At 40.1% G+C, this 24,233-nt stretch overlaps 1 protein-coding gene across 5 annotated transcripts; it reads left to right on the forward strand.

Moving 5' to 3' along the window:
* The first annotated feature begins 1,849 nt into the window (after window positions 1-1,849).
* On the forward strand, window positions 1,850-21,729 carry slc29a4a (solute carrier family 29 member 4a). 5 transcript variants are annotated; one of them, XM_042391655.1, is made up of 13 exons: window positions 1,850-2,114; window positions 2,498-2,652; window positions 2,804-3,030; window positions 4,151-4,561; window positions 9,741-9,872; window positions 10,038-10,151; window positions 10,991-11,119; window positions 12,449-12,523; window positions 12,638-12,906; window positions 15,762-15,882; window positions 16,085-16,272; window positions 18,694-18,934; window positions 19,949-21,729. In XM_042391655.1, the coding sequence occupies exons 4-13, from the start codon at window positions 4,327-4,329 to the stop codon at window positions 20,092-20,094; spliced, it is 1,650 nt and encodes a 549-aa protein (XP_042247589.1). In that variant the 5' UTR covers window positions 1,850-2,114; window positions 2,498-2,652; window positions 2,804-3,030; window positions 4,151-4,326; the 3' UTR covers window positions 20,095-21,729. The 5 variants fall into 5 exon arrangements, with proteins under 5 accessions (XP_042247589.1, XP_042247587.1, XP_042247588.1 ...); XM_042391653.1 differs by lacking the exons at window positions 2,498-2,652; window positions 2,804-3,030; XM_042391654.1 differs by lacking the exons at window positions 1,850-2,114; window positions 2,498-2,652; window positions 2,804-3,030 and having other exon boundaries at window positions 4,082-4,561.
* Window positions 21,730-24,233: the final 2,504 nt, after the last annotated feature.

A 24,233-nucleotide genomic window follows, 5' to 3' on the forward strand; every position in this document is an offset into this window, starting at 1 on the left:
CTTTTGTCTTGCCTCATTTATTACAATTTAATACTATTTATTATCTGTTATTATCCATAGAACTATTTTCTGGAGACATTGTCCCGCTGTACATGAAGACAGGAGGCCTATGAGCCAAATGAAGCAGACTCAGTTGAATAAAACCAGCGTTACTGAACCTGTGGCTTGAAATATGAATTTTTTTTACTGAAAGCTATCATTTTTTTAATAATACTTGTCTCTTGAATGTGTACAGCATACTCCTAATGCATATAAATGAAGAAAGAAGAAAACTGTGTAATATAGACGTGCCACTCTGACATGCAGGTGTGTTTTTAGGTCATTGTGTGGGAGTGACTGTTCCTGTTGGTGCTGATCTGATTTGACTTGTATGCAGGACAAGAAAAAAGAAACTCAACTATTAAAACTGCTTGTTTTTGCAATTGCAATTTGCATTTATAAATCATCTATCTCTGCATGGACAGAAGGGTTGTGTATGTTACTGTAACTGTTGCTTCACTGATAAATAAATGTCACGTTGGTCAGTTAAAAAGTAGGATACCATGATCCAGACACTGAATGAGTTTCGCCCTTTTTTTGTACGCCTTCTTTTCTTTTCTTTCTCTTCATATTTCTTCATTTGTTTTGGGCTTTTGCAGTTTCTCTTTTTGTGTGTCTCTTCTTGCAGACATCACTGGATTTATTTGGCCTTGTACAAAATGCGTCAGTATGCAGGATGCTGAAGAAACAAATCAGGAATACAAATCCAATACACCATGGGGAACGCTCTCTGCACAAATTCTTAATAAGCACAATATTATTTTTTAATTCAGAACTAATCCAGTATTCTGATGGGATAAGCCTTTTGCATGATGTGCTACATAAATTTGATACAGCTGATCTTACTTTGATGTGATCTGTGATGTTGAGCCAAAAGTCAAGTGAACTGCATTTGGCCTTTTAAGGATTTTCATTAGACAGCAAACAAAGACAGAGACACTAAAATGGGATTCAAACCTACAACCTGCAATGCAGCTGCAGCAGGCAGGTCCTGGGTCTGTTGTGTTGCACTGACAGTACACCTAAAGAGACAGCCATACTATTTAGATAATTACTGTCTGGCTGTGCTCCTCTGTGGCAACCGTGGGGGTGTTCAATATAACAGAGCCTTGCCAATAATGAAACATTAACATATTGAACTGAACTGATAAAACTGTCAATCACATTGAGGCTCCTGTGTGTGTGTGCGTATGTGCATGTGTGTGTGTGTGTGTGTGTGTGTGTGTGTGTGTGTGTGTGTGTGTGTGTGTGTGTGTGTGACAGAGAGCCTGTGTGCTTGTGTATAGAGAACCATCCACTTTACTTTTCTATATGCTTTGGTAACACACATGTACATCCCATCTTGCCAGTAAAACCAAATTAAATTCAAAAAATGACAAAAATTGAAAGAGAGAAGCAGGAGAAACTCTCCAATGAATAACAAAATGTTTAGAATATCCCTGCTGGACCTCCTAGGATTTGTCTGCTCAGCTGTGAACTCTGAATTTAAAGTGATCTTTTCCTTTTTTCTTTTTTATGTTATTTTTATGTGTCTTCTGTCGTCACCATTCCTAAATATTCACACTTGGTGTATTGCTGAGGCGTTTAGAGAGAGGATTCCTGTCTCTGTTGTAGCTTGAATATAGTAGCTGCTGATTATTTTGTGTATTTCTGTCTCTTTTCTTCCTCTTTCCTGAAATCAAATGTTTTAGTCCCAGTTTAATATGTGCAAATAATTTTCACTCTTAATTATTTATCACTGTGCGCAGGAAAAAAAAAGTTGTTAACGTGCATTTGGATGATTTCATCCTCGACTCTAACAACGCTTTTGCAAAAAAGGCTGAACAGCCAGAGGCAGCACCCCCCTCCCCATCTCCTCCACCTCCTCCTCTCTCCTCCCCCCCCTTCACTCTCCTCATCCATCCATCCATGCTTCCTCCTCTCCGCTGCTGGATGGTGCGTTAGGAGCGCTTGTAGGACGGTACCGGAGCTCCTCCTCTGTCTGATGGAGACGGACTGAGTACAGGGACCAGGTCCGGTGAGGATCCGCTGCTATAAGAGCCGAAGGAGACGGAAGGAGAGGGGGAGACACGGAGGTAAGGGGGCCATTAATAACCTGTTGTTGGTGTGAAGAGGGAAAGCGCGGTGGTATCGGGTGTTCAGGGGCTGCAAACATAAATACAAAAAAACGCCTGAAACCTTTTTTGGACTTGATTGGAATCGTTTTAATGATGGATTAGAAAGACAGAAAAACAGAGAGAGCATCTTTATGTTGCATCCGGTGCTCAGCCGTCGAGTTTTTTTGCATTTGATTAATTTCAATTTTCAATTTTCTCCCTGTATAGTAAGCAAAACACGTGACTTTGGAGTTAATGCATTTAATAACCAAATTATTTATTTCCTGCTGGAGGCGTAAAATGTGATGATTTAGTGATTTTGTTCACTCTTGAAAAAAACACACCTGTTCCTTTTGTCACAGCTGGAGTAAACAATAGAAACTGCAGCGTGATATCAGACTGCAATTCAATTACGGTCGCTGGCTGGAGGCTTTTCCTTTTAATTTAGATGAGGAAGGTTGCGAGCGCCTCCTCAAGTCTGCAAATGGAAAGTCTTCCAGCTGCAAAACATGGCTCTGTGAGTGTGTGTGAGACGCTATAGTGAGCTGCTATCATTTTTTTTTTTAAACAACCACTCAATAACCACTTTAACTGTTTTATATGCAGGAGAGAGCCTCAATTTAATCACCTGTTTCCCTTTTTCTCTGTATGTACTGGGGGCCATGCAGGATGAGCCCAAATTACAGAGATGATAACCATCTTACATCATCTGATCCTGTCTGTTTCCAGACAGCTGGGGTTTAAAATAGGATCACATCCTAAATACAAAGCAAAAACTGAGCTTATTTTGCTTCAGGCCAGATCTGAAATTTAATGCAGGGCATCAGAGGTGAGCAGGCGGCGAGGCCTCAGCGAGGATGTGTGATGACAGAGCTGGACTGTGTGGCTCCTACTGGTAGCACACATACACACACATACACACACGCACACACACACACAGGTGTATACACCAGATGAGCTTTTGTGCTTTTGTGTTTGCATGTTTGCATTCAGAACAATGTCAATACCTATTTATATTGACCTACCTTGTAACAATAACATTTTCCTCAACATTTTCCAGTTAACTGGAGTGAATGAAAGCAGGATATTGAGAAGCAGTTTTAGCTGCTGTAATGACAGAAGAGAGACCTTGTGAGGAGAGTATAAATTAAAATGTGAGGAGGGTTGCAGGAACAATTTCAATAGTGGGTGAAGTTGTTGGATCATGATGATAGCAGCCTTTTAGATCAACCAGCATTTTGTTTGCATCTTTTCTTTTAATTTTCCAGAATTCAATAGCTTATTAGGAAGATTCATGTCAGCTGATTTAAAACTACGTTACTGTCTACTGTCTTCAAATTTTAGCCAAACAGATAACAGATATATATTGTAGAGCTTCAGTTAATGATGATTTCCATTAATTAGTTAACATATCAAATACTTTTTTGATTAATCACTGAACGGTTAATGGTTAATATCAGAAAATAGTGAAAAATGTCTGTCACAATTTCCCTAAGCCCAAAGTGATGTCTTCAGGTTGCATGTTTTGTCCAACTTACAGTCCAAACCCCCAAAATATTCAATATACAAAGATATAAAACAGAGAAAAGCAGCAATTTCTCACATTTGAGAGGCTTGAACCAGTGAATGTTTGGTATTCATGCTTGATAAAGGACCAAAATGATTAATAATTAATAATTAATTTACAAACTAATTGATTTTCTCTTTTCTTCTCTTCTATAGTAATATATACATTGCAGTGCCTGTTCAATGAATGCAGAGCTTCATTTTCGCTCACGTTAACCTCCTTCCCTGTCACCCAGTCATGCATCCTTTGCCACTGTTTCTCATTTAATATGCCTCACACACACACACATGCACACACACACACACACACACACAGCATAGTAGGTTTCTTTGGGGTGTCTAACCTTGAGTTTTTTCACGTTTACTTTCAGTAAGGAAGTGACAGACTGCTTTTTCTATGCCTGCATCTTCTTTTCATTTTGATTCTGTTTGTGTTTCCTGTTGTGCAGATCCTCCATCCTCTGAAGGTCTCCTGCCTCTCTTCCTCACCAGCTGCCTGAACAGGGCGTGTCTCTGTGATTGTGTTTAACATGCACGCTCCCACGAGTGTGTAACCTGTCAAGAGAATTGTTTAGTGTGTGTTAGTGCGTGCGTGTTTGTGTGCGTGTGTACTTCGAGTGCAGAGATGGGCTCGGTGGGAGCGGAGCGCCGCAGGCCCACACCGGCCCAGACGCCCGATGAGAGGGATGTTTGGAGGGATGGAGGAAGAGCTGGATGGAGGGATGCGGGGAGAGAGGGCTGGAGAGAGGGAAGAGAGAGCAGCGTGGTGCAGAGCTACAGCTTCGATTCGTACCAGCTGGAGGAGGAGGAGATCAGTAAAGACGCCCCGGAGCGAGGAGTGCTGGCTCTGTCCGAGCCCGGTGAGGGAGTTTACTGACTATATGTGTGTCTGTGCTTGTGTGTGTATACTGGTTTGATAGATAGATTTAAACGGTTTTCCACCAGCACCGCATTTTTCCATTATACTCAAAATGTACAGTACATATACAGGAAGTGGACAGAATTCAACAAATATACATATATGTTTATGATGTAAACATAATAGAACATCATAACATATGTACAATAATATTATCCACATTCATTGCCAATATAAACAGAATATCTTTGGGTTTTGGATGGTTGCAAAACAAGATATTTGAAAACATCTTGGACTTAAGAAATTGTGCTAGACATTAGTCACCATTTCATTTTGTAGACATTTTTTTATGGAATTATCAAGAAAATTATTGTCAGATTAACCGATAAGGAAGATAATTGATATTTCCAGCCCTGTTACCAGTATATTCTGTATATTTTACGCTCAGCTTGCCTTGTCATGCAAACAACACCCTTTTTTGGAGGGTAATGGAGGTATTACAGTAGGGTTGGATGGTGCAGTGCCAGTTTTCCATGGTTTAAATAAAACATAGCACTGCCTATTTATTGACTACATCCCTCTTTTTTCAGAAAAACAAGGAAGTGTGGAGTGTGAAAATTAAGAAATTAGTATGTATATCCTTGCTGTTTGTTTTGATTTGTGGACTTAGCCTATTTGGTCAAAATTGCCTCTACCAAAAAGAGGAAATTTAAGTTTTATTTAGTTTTCTGCCATGACAGCACCCCCTACATTACTGACTGATAATATTGGAATTTGACTGGTGCAATATGTGTCCAGGGTGCCGCCATTGTTAGCCATTGCTTTCATGATTTGGGCACACTATACGTGACTTCATAAATGACTCACTTTTGTGATTTGAATCACTGGGTATCGTACAGAGTTACAAGAGTTTTGACAGTCTGGTGATTTGCTGTCATGACAACTGGACCCATGAAAATGAGACAGCTAACACTAACTAGAAGCACTCTTTCTGTAATGAGGGACACTCAGTTTGCAGCTTTGCCAATGACTCAGCAGGTGCTGAAATAACATGAACAATAACATCAAAGCCAGTAGGAATCAGTGCTAACATTAGCAAGCAAAGCTAATTAGCTACAACTCTCCAAGTGGAAGCTGTTAGCCTAGCTTGCTAGCTTCACCTCTCCGAATGGATGGTTCCTCCTGAATGCTGAATGTTGTAAAGGAACAAACATCTTAAAAATGCTAATTAAGTAGTATCACATGAGAAGGAATGCTGTTATACTGAATGTCACCACGGTTGTGATTTGGTTGTAGGCATGAGGCTGCAGGCCGAGTGCTGAAGATAATCACAGCTGTGCTGATATTCAGTACAACAGCACGACCTTGAGTGTGATATTACCTTTATACAACAGTTCTACAGGCACCATTCATTAGTTAACAGTAATAAGTGATCAGATAATGAGTTTTTTTTGTTTATTTAATCATTTATTTGGCTCTGGGCTGTTGCCAAGCAACACAAACATTACAGTCTCTGTATGGTGGTGGTCCTTAGGCTGTGGTTGGTGTGTGTCCCTGCCTCTTTGCACGTCCTGGGTAATATCTGTAACAGCTGGTTTACTCCCAGGGGAACAGCGGTATACCAGAAGCTGTCTGCCGGAGCTGTTACCCTCCTGGGCTGCAGACAGAGGACTTTTGCATCAGGTGGAATTTTGCTCAGGAATTTTTTGAGAGATGCTACGGGGCAGAGGGGATTTCCTCGCTCCTCAAAAAGAGAGCCCCCATTGATTTTCTCTGTCTCTCTCCAGTGGGTATTGATGAGTTTTTGTTTCTTTGTTGAATGTCATGGTGAAATATTTTGCTCCATTCTCGTCATGTTTTAGGATAAATGAGTCAGGTTTGAGACCTTGATTCACCTCTTTGCCCCAGTGTCCAAAGTGCAACTGAATACCATACCAGACCTTGCTCAGTAAACCTTTTGGGTGGTCTGGACTTAGTGTTGCAGAATATTTTAAGATGCTGGTCTTCAGGTGAAATTGGGGGATGATGTGTTGTTTTGTCTTTCCCTGTGCTTCTAATCTCTTTTACATCACCTTTGAAAACATTATTAACTGATATGAATTCAGGATCCTGCATTAAATTCCATGAACAGCTAACCGGAGGCTCATTGATATGATTTAAATCAGCCCAAAGCCCAAGGTAGCTGCTGATGCTGCAGAGCTCCCCTTCAGTTGTCCGGGTGGATCCATAAAACTGCCTCAAGACTGTATTCAGCTCGGTCTTCTTAACAGACTGAATGTCGATGTTTATATTTTTGAGACTTTTGTTCAAAGTAGTTCAAAGTCCATGTTGTTTGCCTTACAGCGTTAGCTTCATTTTTGCTCTTCTCTAACTTGTTGGCTGATGTCATAAGAGCGCACCTGGAGGTTTGCACTGAAGTATTCAGGCTTCTTTCCTTCCCTTCGTCCTCTTCTGATGACCATTCATAATTTAACTCAAATGTTATTTGTGGAAATATGTTCATCTTGGCGGTATAAAATTAATGGTACACCTGTAAAGCTGAGTAATACATGTATAGTTAAAAGTCCCAGTGCTGTTGTACTCTGTATCAGCACTCATGGAAAGCCTCTTGTCCAATCAAATTACTTGTTTGGAACCAACTGTTTTATAACAGTACATAACTAATACTAAAAGGGGGGATGTATCCATGCTCCAGTCAGTCTCCTAGCAACATTGGCCCTCAAATATAAACCATGGGAAACACCCAGCGGCCCGAAGCTTAGACGCTGTTTCCTCTAACATGTCTAAGAAATGTTTGATCCTCTTTCGAAAAATGCAGAAATCTGCACAACATCTGCACCATCATTATGGTTTATATGTAGTTTATATGTACGCTTAAAGTGTGGAGAACCAAAATGTCCTCTTTAAGAAAATTCCTGGAACAACGAACAATGGCAGATTCATTTTTTATCCCTTACCTTTTGTATGAAAAAGTCAAATTGATTCAGAAATTCCTAATGGTCAGCCTACATAAAGCATACATTCATTTCTTTCTACTCCATTGTTAGGGCATCTAATTGGGAAAAGTATCTCATGTTCTTGACAGGAAGAGCACTTCACAATGTTTTTCTCCCATACAGTACACCCTATAGGGCACTTTTTTCATTGAAAGGGCAACCAATTCTGCACTTCAGTATGTAGCAGACTTAAGGCTCCCATACAGAACCTCCAGCTCACCCCATCGCAACAGCAACTCAAAGGCACTGCATTACATCGTCTTCATTTAAAGGGCACATGTTGTCTCGCTTTTGGGGATTCTCTACAGGGCACTAACACATTTTCTTCCGCTAAAAGGGCACCTATGACGGCACTTCTTTCCAGATTGTCACACGTAGAGGCCCTCTATAGGGCATTTCATCCCGACTTACCCATAACTAGACAGTCATTACAGAACTTTGGTATGTTCTCTCCTTTGTGCGGGCAGCTCAGAGGGCATTTTATAATACTGTGGGGGCACCTTAGAGGGCATTTTATCATACTATGGGAGCACCTTAGTAGGCACTTATGTGGATTTTTTTTCCACTAAGAGGGAATCCAAGAGGGAACTTCACTCCAGATTGTCATGGTTGGCCCCCCTGCTGCCCCTCCCGAGTCCACCAGTGACGAGCGCTCTAGACAGAAACCCTCTCTCTGCTCCCAGTCTCTTCATCCTCTGCCTCCATCTCTCTTTCTCTGGTAGCTGTCAGTCTCCATATCTCAGTATAAAGCCAACAATATAGACAGAGTATTCAATCTACAAAGACAGAGCCTGCCTTTTCCCTTAAGGAAGAAAACTCACAGAGATATGATAATTCAGACTCAACCGACTGAATCCATCCCAGGCTGACGTTACAGTCCTGCTCGGCTGCTCCGATCTGTGGCTCTGATGTCAGGAAGGGGAAATCCACCCTAAAACACTTCCATATCGTCATTTTTCTGCATGAAATGTCAGTCATACAGTGTGGGCAGTGCTGCTGTGTCCTCTTCATTGGATTTTCCGTTAATGAGGTTTGAGTTTCTGCAGGCGGTGATCTTTTCTTCTGTCTGTGCAGCCATGGTGACGTTCACTGCTCATGCTAACGACACAGTTTGCTTTATCCTGAACAAATCTGCTGTAGGCTTGATCCACATCACTTTCTGTGCTTCAAAGGTTGTTTTTTTCCTTAACCTGAAAAAGACAAGCTAAAGAAAAGCAGAGATGTAAATGCTTCCAGGAGCTGTATGTGGTGCATTCATATATGGTTATTAAAATTGGCACGTATTAGGGCAGCAACTAACGATTATTTTCATTAGTGATTAATCAGCCGATAACGTTTTGGATTAATCAATTAATTAATAGTTTTCTCTATAAAATGTCAGAAAATATTGAAAAATGTCCAAATATATGACATCAAATTTCTTGTTTTGTCTAACTAACTAACGGTCCAAAACCTAAATATAGTCAGTTTACAATTATATGAAACAAAGAATAGCAGCAAATCCTCACATGGGAGAAGCTTGAACTAAAGAATGTTTGACATTTTGTCAAATCAATTAATCAACAATTGTTGCAGCTCTAGCACATATTTATAAGGAAATATTGTGGATCATTGAAGAGCTAAGAGCAGGTGATCAGCCATTAACAAATGAATAGTAAAGTAATTAATCAGTTTCAGTTACCATAATAAATGTGAACATGAAGTGATATAAATAGTCTCAAATTCATGTTTTTTTCTCCTCTACTCAACTGTAAAATCTAAGTGCTCAAAAATTATGTGGAGCTGTTAATAGAAGGATTAGGAAAGGATTATGAACAGTTATATAAAGACTCTGCACATCACACTTAAACATGGAAACTGAAACAGCTGAAAAACACAAAAGTCCTGCTGTGAAACTTCTTTGGCAGCTAGTTCATGATCAATAATTCTTCTGATCAATCCTTCATCTACTCAATAGGAACAAGCTCCTCCACTACATTAGCTGCTCCATTAGTGGAGCAGAGGCGTTGTTGCTGCTGCTGCAGCTTCATTCATCCTGATTAGCTTTAATGAAGATCCAGTGCATCAGCTTTAGACCTAATTCAGATGTTTTGAAGTCATCCCCCCCTCCACTGTTTGAGCGTGATTTCATACTGTTTTCATTCTCTAACCTTTGACTCCCTCCTTTCCTCCCTTCCCGCTCAGACTTTGAGGAGCCGATCCCTGACGACCGTTACCATGGCATCTACTTTGCAATGCTATTGGCTGGAGTGGGTTTCCTGCTACCCTACAACAGTTTTATCACTGATGTGGACTACCTGCACCACAAGTTTAAAGGTATAAATATGCATGATAAACATATATAAATCTGTCCATAGAGAGAATTTTACAGCTGTAACAATGAATCACACATTCACGCACTTGAACACACAACCAGTGACTACGTATTCATATCCAACTCCCAGAGGTCATGGCTCTTGTGTGTGTTTGTGTGTGTTTCAGGGACGTCCATTGTGTTCGACATGAGTCTGACTTACATCCTGGTGGCTCTGTTGGCCGTCATCCTCAACAACGTGCTGGTGGAGCGACTCAGCATGCACACCAGAATCACTGTGGGTGAGTCAGGACAGGAAAACGCTGAAAGACAGATCACTAATTGTGAAAAAAAAAGTCCCATTATGGTAAATTCTACTGTTACTCATTTATTAAAGACCCTCTGGGGTCCTCAAGGCTTATCTGAACAGAATACACAGAGCAAAAATAGGAAGCCAGCATAAAGAGAGAGATAAAAAATACACTCTGCAATAATACTCCCAGAGTTCTTATTCTTAAAATGAGGCTGACTGTAAAGAGTCTTTCTTTTCACTTTTAAAAAAAATCTTGCATCACCTTCAGTTTTGTTTGCTGAAGGTTTCAAAACAATTTAAAAGTGAATTCACTGTGCTATTTAAAGCATGTTGCATCAGGTTTCTCTGGAATTTAAATATGGCCTAAAATTATTCATTTAAAAGTTGGTTTGTATACTGTCTAGTAGTGTAAATTATTCTCAGTAAGACACTGTGATATGTGGAGACTAACATCATAAAAATATTAAAGCCGATCAGCCTACCCAATATAAAATCACTTTTGAGCAAAAATGGAAAAAATGGTCTTTAAAAATGTATGTCCCCCCGGGAGAAGTTTGATATCTCACCATATTCACCACAGAACCTTCTGCAGCTTAAATAGCTCTGCTTGCATCCTTGAGGAAATGTCTTTTGAAGTATGTTGTCTGCTTGAGAACTTGTGTCTGGAATTAATAAACTCAGGATCAGACTGTGGCGGGTTTCAGATCAAAGCAACTCTGCTCGCACGTCGGACCTGTCAAACATGTGTTCAGTCATGCAGTCACAGCATAACCTGGCTCTGTGGCATCTCCTCACTGTCCATCTGTCCACCTGTCTCGTTCTCTGTAGGTTACATCTTAGCGCTGGGGCCACTGGTCTTTGTCAGTGTGTTTGATGTGTGGCTGGCAAAGTTCACCACCAGGCAGGCTTACATCATCAACCTGGTGTCAGTGGGAGTGGTGGCCTTCGGATGTACAGGTACTACTAATAACAATGCTTATTGCTATCTATCTATCTATCTATCTATCTATCTATCTATCTATCTATCTATCTATCTATCTATCCATCTGTTTTGGTTAGGTAAGGAACATAGTGTAGTCGTGTTCTTCCACTTTAACACAGTAAATTGTTTGAATTATTCTGTCCTTCCTTACTTGTTTCTCAGAAGGAGAAAAGGGAGTTGCTCTAGATATAAATATGCAGCACAGGGCTTCCCTTAAAGCTGCACTAATTAAAATTAATATATTAACAATGTGTTAAATGACCATGTTTAATGTGAAAGGGGTTCCTCTCAGCTTTATGGAGTGTTTTAGCATCTTTCAGCTCTTTGTACTGGTTTTATGGCCCATGACTTTACTGTTTGGGATCAGTCTCACTGCTCTGATAGCGTCATTTTCTGCCACAGCAACACACATTGAAAAAGCTTTAAAAACCCACCGCAACTGGTAAACACAGTGGAGCATTTAGGTGTTAAATGAATTATTATTTATTTAATTTTATTCATAATTTTTTTCTCAGGAGTTGGTAACAACAAAGACAGAGCTAAAAGGAGAGTAAATATTGGACTTGAGTTCACCAGGTAGCCAGAAACATGAGTGCTAATCAAAATGTGTAAACACATTCACCATATCAACATAAATCAGCTGTTAAAGAGACAGATGTTTTTCTCAGGCGTAGATGGAGACCAAAACAGAGCTAAAAGGAGAGTGAATATTGGACTGAAATTCATTAGCTTGACACAAACAAAACTCCAAATCAATGGTGAATTTGCTGGATATGTAAATGGGCAACTTTTGGCTAGCAAGTTTGCCATATCAACTCAATAAGGTTGCGCTTGTTGTAATGCAGAATTTGATAGCACCACAACACCCAAGATTTATGGGGAGACTCTTGTGATGAATACGAATAATATTACTGTATTATAGATTTAAGTATAGATTACAAAGATGGAGAGACACTTAAATATATAATACAGCCTCAAAAGTTACCATAGATATGATTCAAACCTGATGATGGTGGTGATGGTGTTCCAATTAAACATGTTATCGGCCAGAAAAATAACTAACTACAACTACAGTTGGGAGCTCAGTCCTTAGCTGTTGCTGTTGACTTTCATACACAGATGGGGTCTCCGCGTCGTTACTGTGAGTGTGAACACAAAGCCTCTCAGTCAGCAGTGGATTTTAATTATAGGAGGTCAGGCTGGTTTCTCCCAAGCGGCGTGTGGAGGTTCAGGAAGTAAATAAATTGTGTTGTTACAGTTAGGCCACTGTTTGCACTGATAACCACCTCCTCATCCCTCCTCAGTGCAGCAGTCCAGTTTCTATGGTTACATGGGGATGCTGCCCAAGAGGTACACACAGGGGGTGATGACTGGAGAGAGTGAGTACAATCACACACCCACATACACATTTCTTTCCCTGCTAGCTTTCTCATCTCCTTCATCCTCTTCCTCACTTTCTCCATCGTCTTATGTATTTTCCTCTCCTCTCCCAGGTACAGCCGGGGTAATCATCTCCCTGTCTCGCATCTTCACCAAGCTGCTGATCCCGGACGAGAGGAGGAACACGCTCATCTTCTTCCTCATCTCCATCAGCATGGAAATGCTCTGCTTCCTGCTTCACCTGCTTGTCCGTCGCTCACGATTCGTCCGCTACTACACCAACCACGCCCAAGGCAAAGGTCTGAGCAAAGGTCATGACCCACGTGACAATGGGACTGGATACCGGGTTCACCATGATGTCACCGCAGAGGACGTCAAATTTGTAAGTCTTTGGACACTATTTTGACTACACTGTTTGCCTGTGTATGCTATGAATGCATACAGTTAGCGACATGGCTCTATGGATAGCAATGATGATCAATTTGTCCACCACTATCTAAACATCAAATGGATGAAATTTTGTACAGACATTCATTGTCCCTAGAGGATGTAGCCTAATGAGTTGGGTGATCACCTGACTGTTCCTGTAGCGCCACCATGAGGTTGACATTAGTAGTTTTTTAGAAAAATGTCTAACAACAGTTGGATTGCTGCGAGATTTGGTACACACATTTATGTCTCTCTCATGATGAATTTGAATAACTTTGGTAATCCCTTAACTTTTCATCTGGCACCATCATCTAGTCAAAAATGTATTTTGTCCAATACTTTGGTTTATGAGCAAATGACAGTATCAACTATATTATAATGCTAATTAGTAAATGTTAGCATGCTAACACACTGAATTAAGATGATGAACATGCTAAACATTATACCTAAACATCAGCATGTTAGCATTGTCATTGTGAGCATGTTAGCATGTTGATGTTAGCATTTAGTTCAAAGCAATGCTGAGCTTGAATTGTCTGTGTCTGAAATAAAAGTGTGAACATTTTGCACTTTGTAGTGCTGTCATAAAATTACTCTCTGCTAACAATTCCCCTTTATAAAAAATCAAAAAAAAAGCTTTTGCCTAGCGCTCTTTCCCACTGCAATTATACCTGGTCAGGTACTTGAGAATTCGTACCACAGCTCTCTTTAGTCACTGTCCTCTAATGCTTAATTGTCTTGTAAGCTGCGTTGGAAAAAATCATCTGCCAAATGACGAAATGTAAATGTAAAATATTTCACATTTCATAGATGTGAAAATTACTGCTGTACAACTCTACAGCTGTCAGTGATGACAGAAACTGATGATGATTACTGTAATAAGTGGCTGAAATCTCAATTAACCGCTCACTATAGTGTAAACTAATGAGTGTCTATTATATAGGGAATAGAGAATGAGTGAATGAGAGAGTGATTTCGGGTACAGCCTGGGTCTTAATACGTTTTGAGTTTTTCTGTCTGCTGCACAGGGAGATGCTTCAACTTAATATTTTGCAACTGCGACTGAATAGCTTCAATATTTTCTCAATTTGGGCTTTTCAAGTTGGATTGAGAGATTGACTCTTCCACTTGGACCAGCAAAATTTCACATTTAAGTTTCTTGTACATGTTTCATTCATTAAACTCTTCATAAATGTTGCAACAACAAACCAGACAGGGAGGAAATGTCAGGCCTCTAAACTGTTGTGTCATGCAAGTCCATTTCCTTGTTGATTTCAGTGAAGAGTGTGTGTGCCTCTTTTTGTACATTTGTGTGTACTGACACACAGTGTGAGCACGCACACAGGCATGGAGGGCTGTCTCTTAGAATAATTTATTTAAGCTACGGGCTGCTTTTTGGCTGCCACTCAGAAACAGGAACATTGAGAGAGAAAGAGCGAGGGATTTTTGGAGGGGGGGCGTTGGAGGGGTAGAGAGGTGGTGTGGGTGATGCGGAAAAAAGATGGAGTTATAGAGAGGGAGAGAGAGGTTGAAGCCTCCTACAACCAGAGAAAATGAGAGTCACGACGCTGAGAGGAAAAAAGGTTGGAAGAAAATTGTGGAGGCAAAGAGATGAGACAGAAAGGCAGCCAGCCAAAAAGGAAGAAGAGCAAGGGATCATCACAAATATGATAAAGCAAAACTGAAAGAAAGTGAGCAAGGAAGGAGAGGAGAGAGGGTGGAGAGCAGGAGACCAGTCATGATAATGAAAGAAAGAAGTGATTGAAAAATTAGAGGAGGTAAATACACTTCATACTAGTGTTTGAAGCAGCCCTGTGTAGTCTGAAGACATGGAGCTAATATTCCTCATCACACCAAGTGTGTTTGTGTGTTCATAGCCTTCAAAGGAAGACACACCTCAGGCTGTCATCTTTTCATGTGTGCATGTTTGTACATCATGACACACAAGACAAGTGTGTCCCCCTGTGTTTTTACAGTAGTGTGTGTGTGTGTGTGTGTGTCTGTGTGTGTGCAGGCGGGTATGTGTCATTTTCTGCATCTGGGGGCTGATTCAGGGAGCCCTTTGTTCTGGTTGCCGGGGGAAACCAAGGCAGCGCTCTACATTATGGGATAATCAAGAAGAGTGGTGCCTTCTGGCTCGCAAGTCCCTTTAATCAACTAATGGATCAATGTGTGTGTGTGTGTGTGTGTGTGTGTGTGTGAGAGAGAGAGAGAGAGAGTGTGCGTCCGTAACTGCTAGTGCAGGCATATGAAAAAGTGTGTGTTTGAAAAGAAGCATGAGTAGAAAGATATGCCCATATGTTTGGATGAAGAGATAATGTGTGTTTGTAGGCTTGTGTGTGTGTGTGTGTGTGTGTGTGTGTGTGTGTGTGTGTGTGTGGCTCCTGGCCTTATTTGCAGTCTGATCAGCAGTCTCTCCAACATCATTACGTCAACGTGCTGCCAGTCACAGTGATCCTCTCTAATAGCTGTTGCAATAAAAAGCTGATGTCATGCAGCCAGGAAGCCATTATAAATGAAAACAACTAGAAAAAAAGGTCATATATTTACTGTGTGATGGCTACCTCTAGTGTTTTCTTGATGAACTGATTATGTAGCTAATGTCCTTCAAAAAGCCTTGAAGAGGTTTTCAACAAAATATGACATTTGACAGTGTATATTTTCAAATTTGCTCTCACAACCATGATGGAATAAAGTATAAGCTGATAAAATTCAGATGATTTCTTTGAAATTGAATATAATGTGACTCTCTAGTGTTTGTTTTCTTATAAATGTGGATAAAAAGTCTTTCTGTCTGTCTCTCTTCAGGGTAATGGTGGGACAGGACCGTCCACTACCGAAGAGGGTGGTGAGGACTTTGTCGGTGGGACATATGTGCGATTTGACGCCCCGAAAGCCAAGATAAGAAGGAGCTGGCCTGGTGTCCGTGGTACTCTCTGTTTTCATCACTCATCCCTCTCTTTCTTCCTCTTTTCATCTCATGTACTCACTGCTCAATTACCCTCTGACTCCTAATAGATGGATTTGAAATTCAAATGCATCCCCAGGAGATTACTGGGAAGAGGAGTGTGTTCTTACTGAGAGCTTTAAGTTTTTAAATATCGCCCTGTGTGTCTGTCTTCTCCAACCAGACATGATCTTGCATCGTTACGTGGTGTCCCGTGTGATCTGGGCCTACATGCTGTCAATAGCAGTGACTTACAGCATCACCCTGTGTCTGTTCCCCGGGCTGGAGTCGGAGATACGAAACCCCACCTTAGGAGAGTGGCTCCCCATCCTCATCATGGCCACCTTCAACATGTCAGACTTTGTTGGCAAGGTGAGGCGCAAGTTTTTGACAGTTTAGAAAGTGTTTTCTAGCTTCATGTTTGAGAAGCCAGCTGTAAAAGTAAGTAATAACTGTCGAAAATCTGGTGCTCGGCTCAGTATTTCATAACTATGTGTCAGAGGACAGAGGAGGAACTTAAGCTTCTTATTTTGGGAACCAGAAGTGGCTGTAATTAATACTTTCATATGAACAATGGATGACATGACTATGTGAAAGATGAACTCATGGAGACTTATCCTCAGACTTTGCAGACCCACTCAGTTCTATGTAACAAGTTGACATCTTTCAGCTCATTTTTTGGTTTTCCACCCCACACTTTCCACTTTACTGTTTTGGTTCACTGTCATAGTTGAATTTTTGGCTGCAGCAGGCAGCTGTTTTCATCAAAAAAGCTCAAAAAGCCAATTGTATGCCACCAGTACGGCAGCAAATAGCAGACAGACAAACTTTGCAACTAGCTGGTGAATATAGTGGAGCAGCTTAAGAGACAGATATTTCCCTCTGGAGGTGGTGGAGACCAAAAACAGAGTTAAAAGGAGAGTAAAAATTGGACTTACAGTTGTTGGGTGGCCAGATATGTTGTTCCATGTCTGCTGGATGTATGAATAAGGAACTGTTTTTTAAAACATTTACAACTTAGAAGGTGACGTCTGTATACTGTATATTTGTTGTGTTTACAGCTTGGTTTTACTGCATCCAAGTGGCGGAAAAATACGTTTGCATGTTTAAGATACAACTGGTTTAAACAATTCTTAACTTTTGAACTTAGTATCACCTTATTTCTTCTTAGTTAATAAGGTTTTGCAAACAAAATAAACCGCAGTCCATGTTCTTTTATTCAGGTACAATATCAGTGAAGTCCATTTTTGCAGATCACCCCACCTTTATTTGCAGTTGGGCTATATGCTCCATTGTGTAGGTTTGTTTTAGCCTTTGAGTCCATTGACTTAAGTTTGATTAGAGAACTTTTATCCAGTTTATAGTTTACAGTTTTCTTGGCAACCATTAAACATATGTGTAAAATGTAAATGTTTGGTCTCGTCAGTTTCTCCCTCAGGTATACACTGCATCAACTGGAACATCGATATTCATATTATTTTTACTGTGATCTCCTTTTTTATGTTCTGCCAAAATCTTAGAAAATATGAGAACGGTCCTCTTTTATCTAATTGTGCATTAAGCTTCTTGGCACTACAGAGGGGTGAGACAAAGGAAAGAGACAAAGTCACACTTTTACACTGGAGTTGACCTTGTGAAATAGTTAATGGGGTCGCCCCATTTATTAAACCTGAGAGTGAGGATGGAGAAAAGTCTGGTTTATTTTTGGATAATTGCACTTAGCTCAAAGGCTTTATCTATATTTTCATAAATTAAAACTTATCTGGGTTCCTTAAATCACAATTTTGACTTTGAATAGAAAAAGGTTGGTTGACAGACAGTTGCATTTTGTCGAAATGAGGGAAAAGAGATAAGGAAGGAGAAGAGAAATTAAATTGAAAATGGGAATGGAAATGATGGTAGCTTGGAGGTGGAAAGAAAATGATGATAAGAAAGAGCATGGAACAGACTGGAACTTTTTTTTTTTAGCATTTTGAATGCTGTATCTAACAAGTAGCCTCCTAGTAAAGCAAGAAATAAAAATTCAAAGGGTCTAATGTTCAGGAAAGTGCAAGTTTATATTTCAGATTTAGCCGCATGCTAGCAGCATGGCTTTATGGAGGAAAACGTCAGTCTGTCGGTCCACCACTTTGGTTCAGACTGAAATATCTCAACAACTGTTGAATGGATTGCCATGAAAATTTACACAGACATTCATGATCCCCGTAGGATGCATCCTAATCACTTTAGTGATCCTTTGACTTTTCCTCTAGCGCCAACATGAGGTTAACATTTGTAGATTTGAGTTATCTATCTCAACAACTACTGGATAGATTGCCATGAAATTTGGTTTACACGTTTATGCCCCCCTCAGCATAAAATCACTATGGATATACCTTAATTTCCCTCTACCACCACCATCAGCTGCATTGTGTTTATTGTTTATTAGCAATTGTTAGCATGATAACAAGTTAAATTAAGATGGTGAACATGGTAAATATATACAGTATACCTGCTAAACATCAGCATATTTGCATTGCCACTGTGAGACTGTTGCCATACTAGTCTACTCTCTGTTTTTGCACGTGTGATTGCACGTGTAATTTATGAACTATTAACTAAACAGAGGGGATTTAGTGTTAAGTTACTCATCAAGCTCTTTCTGGTTGTGTCCTTAAAATGATCCTCGTGTTGCAGAACCCTGTTTTTCTCACCTTTTTGCAAATAGCATGTATTTTGTGTGCTAGTTTCACAAAATTTCTGGCGAACAGCAGAATAAAATTTGACTGAAATGACTCCATGCTCTTTCTTCAGATCCTGGCAGCACTGCCGTACGACTGGTCTGGAGGCCGCCTGCTCTTCTTCTCCTGCCTGAGGGTGGTCTTCATCCCTCTGTTTGTCATGTGTGTGTACCCGGCCAGTGCGCCAACCCTGTCCCATCCAGCCTGGCCTTGTCTTTTCTCCCTCCTCATGGGAGTCACCAACGGCTATTTTGGTTCTGTGCCGATGATACAGGCTGCTGGAAAAGTGCCACCTGAACAGAGGGAGCTGGCAGGTGAGAGAGAGTGTTCAGTCATAAGTGTTTGTAGTGTTATATAGAGGTAGATGGTGAAACAGGTCTGAAAATAGAGTCAAACTCTAAATGCGGTTTTCTGTTTCTCGACTGGGTAAAGTAACTTCTTGTAGTCACTTTCCCAGAGGAAGTTAGTGTGCCTCTAGACTCACGTGTCAATCTCTAAACACATCGCTCAGCTAGAGACTGAGGACAATCTCCAAGCTTTCATTGTTAAAACTGAATGGAAACAATTAGAGAGTTTTTAAAAAATCCTGCATTACAGAACCACTCCAAAGTCTTTAGGACGGCCCTTCATATTGGGGCAGACAGCAGACAGCATGCAGAAGAGAATGGGGGGAGAGCATCATTTCCATTAAGGCGTGTCCTTGACAAAATGTAAGGGGTGTAGATTTGTTAGCAGCTGTTCTCACTGCCGGTCGAGCAACTACCTTGCATTTTGAAATCCCCAGACGATGGGTAGGCGGGGAGATCTCTGATTGTCTGGTATTGCCAGACTAGTGTGCCTCTGGCACATAACTGCCTGTAAAATCACAAATTGTTGTTTTTACACTTCAGTTTTTGTACAGATTAAACAAACGAGGTATAAGGTGTTACTACTAGTGAAAAGGTGCTGGTAGGTGGATTCTGTCACCTTTTGACTGAGCCAAGCTAGCTGTTTCCTCCTGCTTCTTGTATACTAAGTAGTTAACGGGGGAGGACTGGTTTCCAGTAGTATGCACCTTACTACTGGAATGAACTAAAAAATAATACTCATATTAATTCCTCTGAGAGTCTTTTAAGTTCAACTCACGGATATTTTTAATAATACTTGTAAAAGAGATCTTGATCTTAATGAGACTTTCTGAATAAATGAAGCTTAACAAATTAATTGAATTAGTAAAATATTTACTTACTGTCCTTTACTTACTTACAGTAAGTTTACCTTTTATTTAAATATACAGTTCGTTCTGGACAGACTGTAGTTTTCATTCTCTGCTGTCTCTGTCTCTCCAGGGAACACTATGACAGTCTCCTATATGACAGGCTTGATGGTGGGCTCTGCTGTGGCTTACGCAGCTTACAGCTTCACCGCTCCAGGATCAGGAACACGCTTCGCCACACTCAACATACACACACCTGCCAATGCTACAGGGTATTGAATGTCCACATATAATAAAACACACACACATACATAAACACTCATACATGTACATACATGCAGCCATTTACATACACAGGATCCTGGCAAGAAGAAGCAGCACAGACTGATGGACTGGAATCAAACAAGAGACTTTCCAGCTGCAGAGGACAAGAAGACATCTGTGAAGAACTTTTTAAAGGTTAATGTTTATCCTCTGACAGACAGATTCTCCTTTGTCCAAGTCATGCTTTGATTTGGTTCAGTGGATAAAGAAAGTGGAAACAAAAACAAAACCTGGGATTTAGTAGTGGAGGAAATTGTGTGAAAACGTAGCAGATCTCTCCACTCTCTCATTGTCCAGCCTGGTGGTCCACTGACCTTTCAAACATACTGGGTTCTGCAGTGTTGAACTTTTTCCTGGAGGTGAAGAACAGGAGCTGTGCCTCTGCCAGCGAGCCGACAGTAGTCCTTTGAGTGTCTCACAGAGAAATTATTGAATTATTGTCAGCATGTGTGTGTGTGTGTGTGCAAACAGGTCAGCTGACATTTGTACAGTGTTAAGTCAAGTCATTTTTTGCTGTTGCTGCAGGGAGCAAACAGCTTGCCGTTTTCAAGGAGACCTTCTGTCAATATGTTACATTTTATGAGTTCTCAGATCTGTTGATATTCAAAATAGAGAGATCATATAAGAGTGGATTTTCCTGGACCATGTTAGCTCAGCTGTTTCCTCCTCATGATGTGTCTTCTGAAAATATGATTGAAATCTTTGAATGATGAGTTCTATCCATGATGATTTGATTCAGGTACTATTAGCTAAATCTTCTGACTGCACCATTTGAAAACCGCAACAAAAATAACTTGAAGGGAGCCTCGCTAAAGTCACAGTAAAATAGAAGTTAGAGCATCTTTAGCTTCAGTAATGTGATGTATTTTGTGGCTTAGCATATACACAACAAAATAGAGCTGTAGCTTGTTAGCTTCCACCCACACTTCCCTCACCCTCATTGTTAGATCAAAAGGAGGAGGAGGAGGAGGATGAAAAAAAAGTTTTTGCTGGCAGACATCCAAACACACCTCTGACCAATGATTTTGCTGTGCTAGCTGCTATAACTTGCAAGCTAAGTCACCCCAAATCACATCTGAGTGGAAAAATGTATGTGTATGACCCCGAGGTCAAGGTCAGAGTCATCGAAAATTAGGGGCGGTCAATACCAAAAAATTTGGTTCTGATTCAATACCAAGTAACACTAGTGGCAGAACTATTGATATCAATATCTTAACGTATTTTTAAAAGTGGACAATGTACTGTCATGAGTTTAATGCGTCATTAATAGAACTCAGAATATATTTTCATTACCAATGATTTACAAAACATTAGACATTTCTTTTTAGTATGCTCTGTTAATTACTCAATCATGTGCATGTTAAAGCTATAATCGATATTTTTTTATAATAATTATCAAATGATGATTTGTAGTGTCAAAGGAGTTGCTAGTGATGATAAACCTACAGAGAATTTTCACCTGACTCTGCAGCTCCTCTGCTTTATGGAGCTTTATAGCGAGTTTCTTTATTTAGCTGTCCAACTGCTACTTTACTGTTTTGGTTCACTCTCACAGCTCTCATAGCATAGTTTTCGGCTGGCTGTTTTCAGAGAAAAAGCTCTAAAAACCCACTGTACACTACCTGCTCAGCACCAAATGGCAAACAGGCACAGTTAGCAACTAGCTGGTGTTGCTCCGTAACTGCATGTATAATATACTGTATATAAGCAACTGTTTGCTAACCAGTTTAACATATCTACTTAAAGGACCAGTGTGTAAGATTTAGTGGCATCTAGCGGAACAGACTTTACGGAAATGTTATATTATATTCATAAGTATGTTTTAATTGGTGTATAAAATAAGAATGATTGTGTTTTCGTTACCTTAGAATGAGCCCTCTATAGCTACATAGGGAGCGGGTCCTCTTCCTCAGAGCCCACCATGTTGCACCACCATGTTTCTACAGTAGCCCAGAATGGACAAACCAAACACTGACTCTAGAGAGGGCCTTTCATGTTTTTTGGGAGTTTCGCAGCCACCGTAGGCTCTCCTACAAGCTTTGAAGGGGAGGGTGAGGGGAAGATTATTCAGTTGGTTGCAATCTGCAACCTCACCACTAGATGCCACTAAATCTTACACACTGGTCCTTTAAAAGGTGATGATACTTCATGTTGTGTTCACAACTTGTTTACACTGCCCCCAAGTGGCAAAAAAAAGACAGTTAAGACACGAGAGAGAATGTTCATGTACATAATCTAACATGATCCTTTTTTTTTAAATTTTGGTATCGATACTATTGATGCTAGTATCAGTACCTTACCTTAGGTATCAATCCGCCCACCCCAGTTAATGTTTTAACATTTTTCAGGAGGAGAATTGAAAGGAACTTTAATATAAACACAAAATACATTTTTGAGATATATTTGGCATATATCAAGAGATAACTGAACAATTAACACAGGGACACAGGATTAGGTACTTGGAGAATGTATTTTTCATTTCACTTTAAAATGAAATTAAAATTAAATTAATTACAGTTTTCCTTTAATTACATTCACAAGTGGTCCAAGATGTTTAATGAGGATATACTATTTCTTTGAGTTGTAAAGTTTGAGTTTATTGGAGTCTCAAAAATCCTTAATTTTTAAAGGCTATCAAATCTCTCTGGTTTGCCTCCATTCAGCTTGTTTGTTTAATCGGAACTGAAAAAGCTTCAGTTGTTGTCCAATTAGGGTCGGGTGTTTATTTTCAATAATAAAGAATATTTTTCTTGTTAGCCTTATGTAGTATATCTAAAAAAAATAACTCAGAAATGAATTATATTAAACCGTCATGCAGTTATTATGATCATCTGCTTGCTATGATCAACTTTTCTGCATCATTACTGGCAGCTGCTGCTCCCTGTCCTGTTTAGTTACAGTAAATGTTAAATTCTCTTTTGTCTGTTCAGTGAGTTTCATATCACTTCTTGCACCCTCTGATGGCTAAAAAGAGAACAAATTGTTGGCATGAATTTACCAGATGAGGTAGGGTGATAATGGCTGTGTTTGTGTTCCCAGGACCCCTTTGTGTCCCTCTGAACGGTGTCTGTGTTTAACTAATGATGTGGGATATGAGGGGAAAAAACAATTAGTGCCAAAATGTCTGCCTGTTTCTGATCAGTGTTAATAGCTGAGAAAAGAGTGAATGTAAGAAACAGTAAGGATGAAAGTTGTAAATATAGAGAATGAAATGAACTCAAGGTATTGAAGAGCTTTTATTTTCATTCATGTAAAAATTTCTAGAAAGTATTAGATTCAGATCTTTTGTAGCTTTACTTAGAGGAACTGACCAGAGAGCACCAGTCTCCTTTATTTATTTATTTTTATCCAACACAGAAGCAGCACCCAGTAGCCTCCCCATGTTCTTAGTTTCCCCACAGTTTCTTGTGAATTTGATGAATTTTTCAGTGATAAGAGAATCTTCTGTCACAGCGGGGCAATAGCAGAGTTTATACATTATGAAGAAAAACAGGCGTCAGTGTTGAAGCCATGAAGTGCACTACATTATGTAGGTGACGGCTTGACTGGAGCCTAAAGTTGGCGCCGTTTGAAGAATGGTGGGGTGCCATTTGGGAGCTAACCTCATTACTGTATGCATGTCCCGCTGTGCTGATGGTGCCATATTGCCTGAGGCCTCTCTCCTCGCTGTGTCTCTCTCTCAGTGAGCTGGGTTTGAAGGTGTTTTGAGTTATTTTTGGTCAGATGTGTCATTAAAGGACATGAAAAGTCTCTTTCCCTCTCTTTCTCTCTCTCTGAAAAATACTACAGGGCCTTTTTGAAAGAAGATCCCACTTTCCAAAGAAATGCATCTTTAACCAATAGGCTACTTAAAGGTGCACTGTGGCATTTTCTTTTAAACAAAAAAAAAAGTCAGGTTTACATTCACTTTTACTCATCAAAACTCATTGTGTGTATCATTGTGATGTACAAAGTGTTGAATCCATCTCCCACCTCATAAAACAGATTTTTTAAAGTATTTAAAATCCTGCATTGTTTACATCCATGTTTATTAGCTTGCAGTCTTCTTCTTCTCTGCCTTTGCTGGCACATTGTCTCTCGGCACATTACAGCCA

Source organism: Thunnus maccoyii, chromosome 18 (genome assembly GCF_910596095.1).
Source record: "Thunnus maccoyii chromosome 18, fThuMac1.1, whole genome shotgun sequence".
Lineage (NCBI taxonomy): Eukaryota > Metazoa > Chordata > Actinopteri > Scombriformes > Scombridae > Thunnus > Thunnus maccoyii.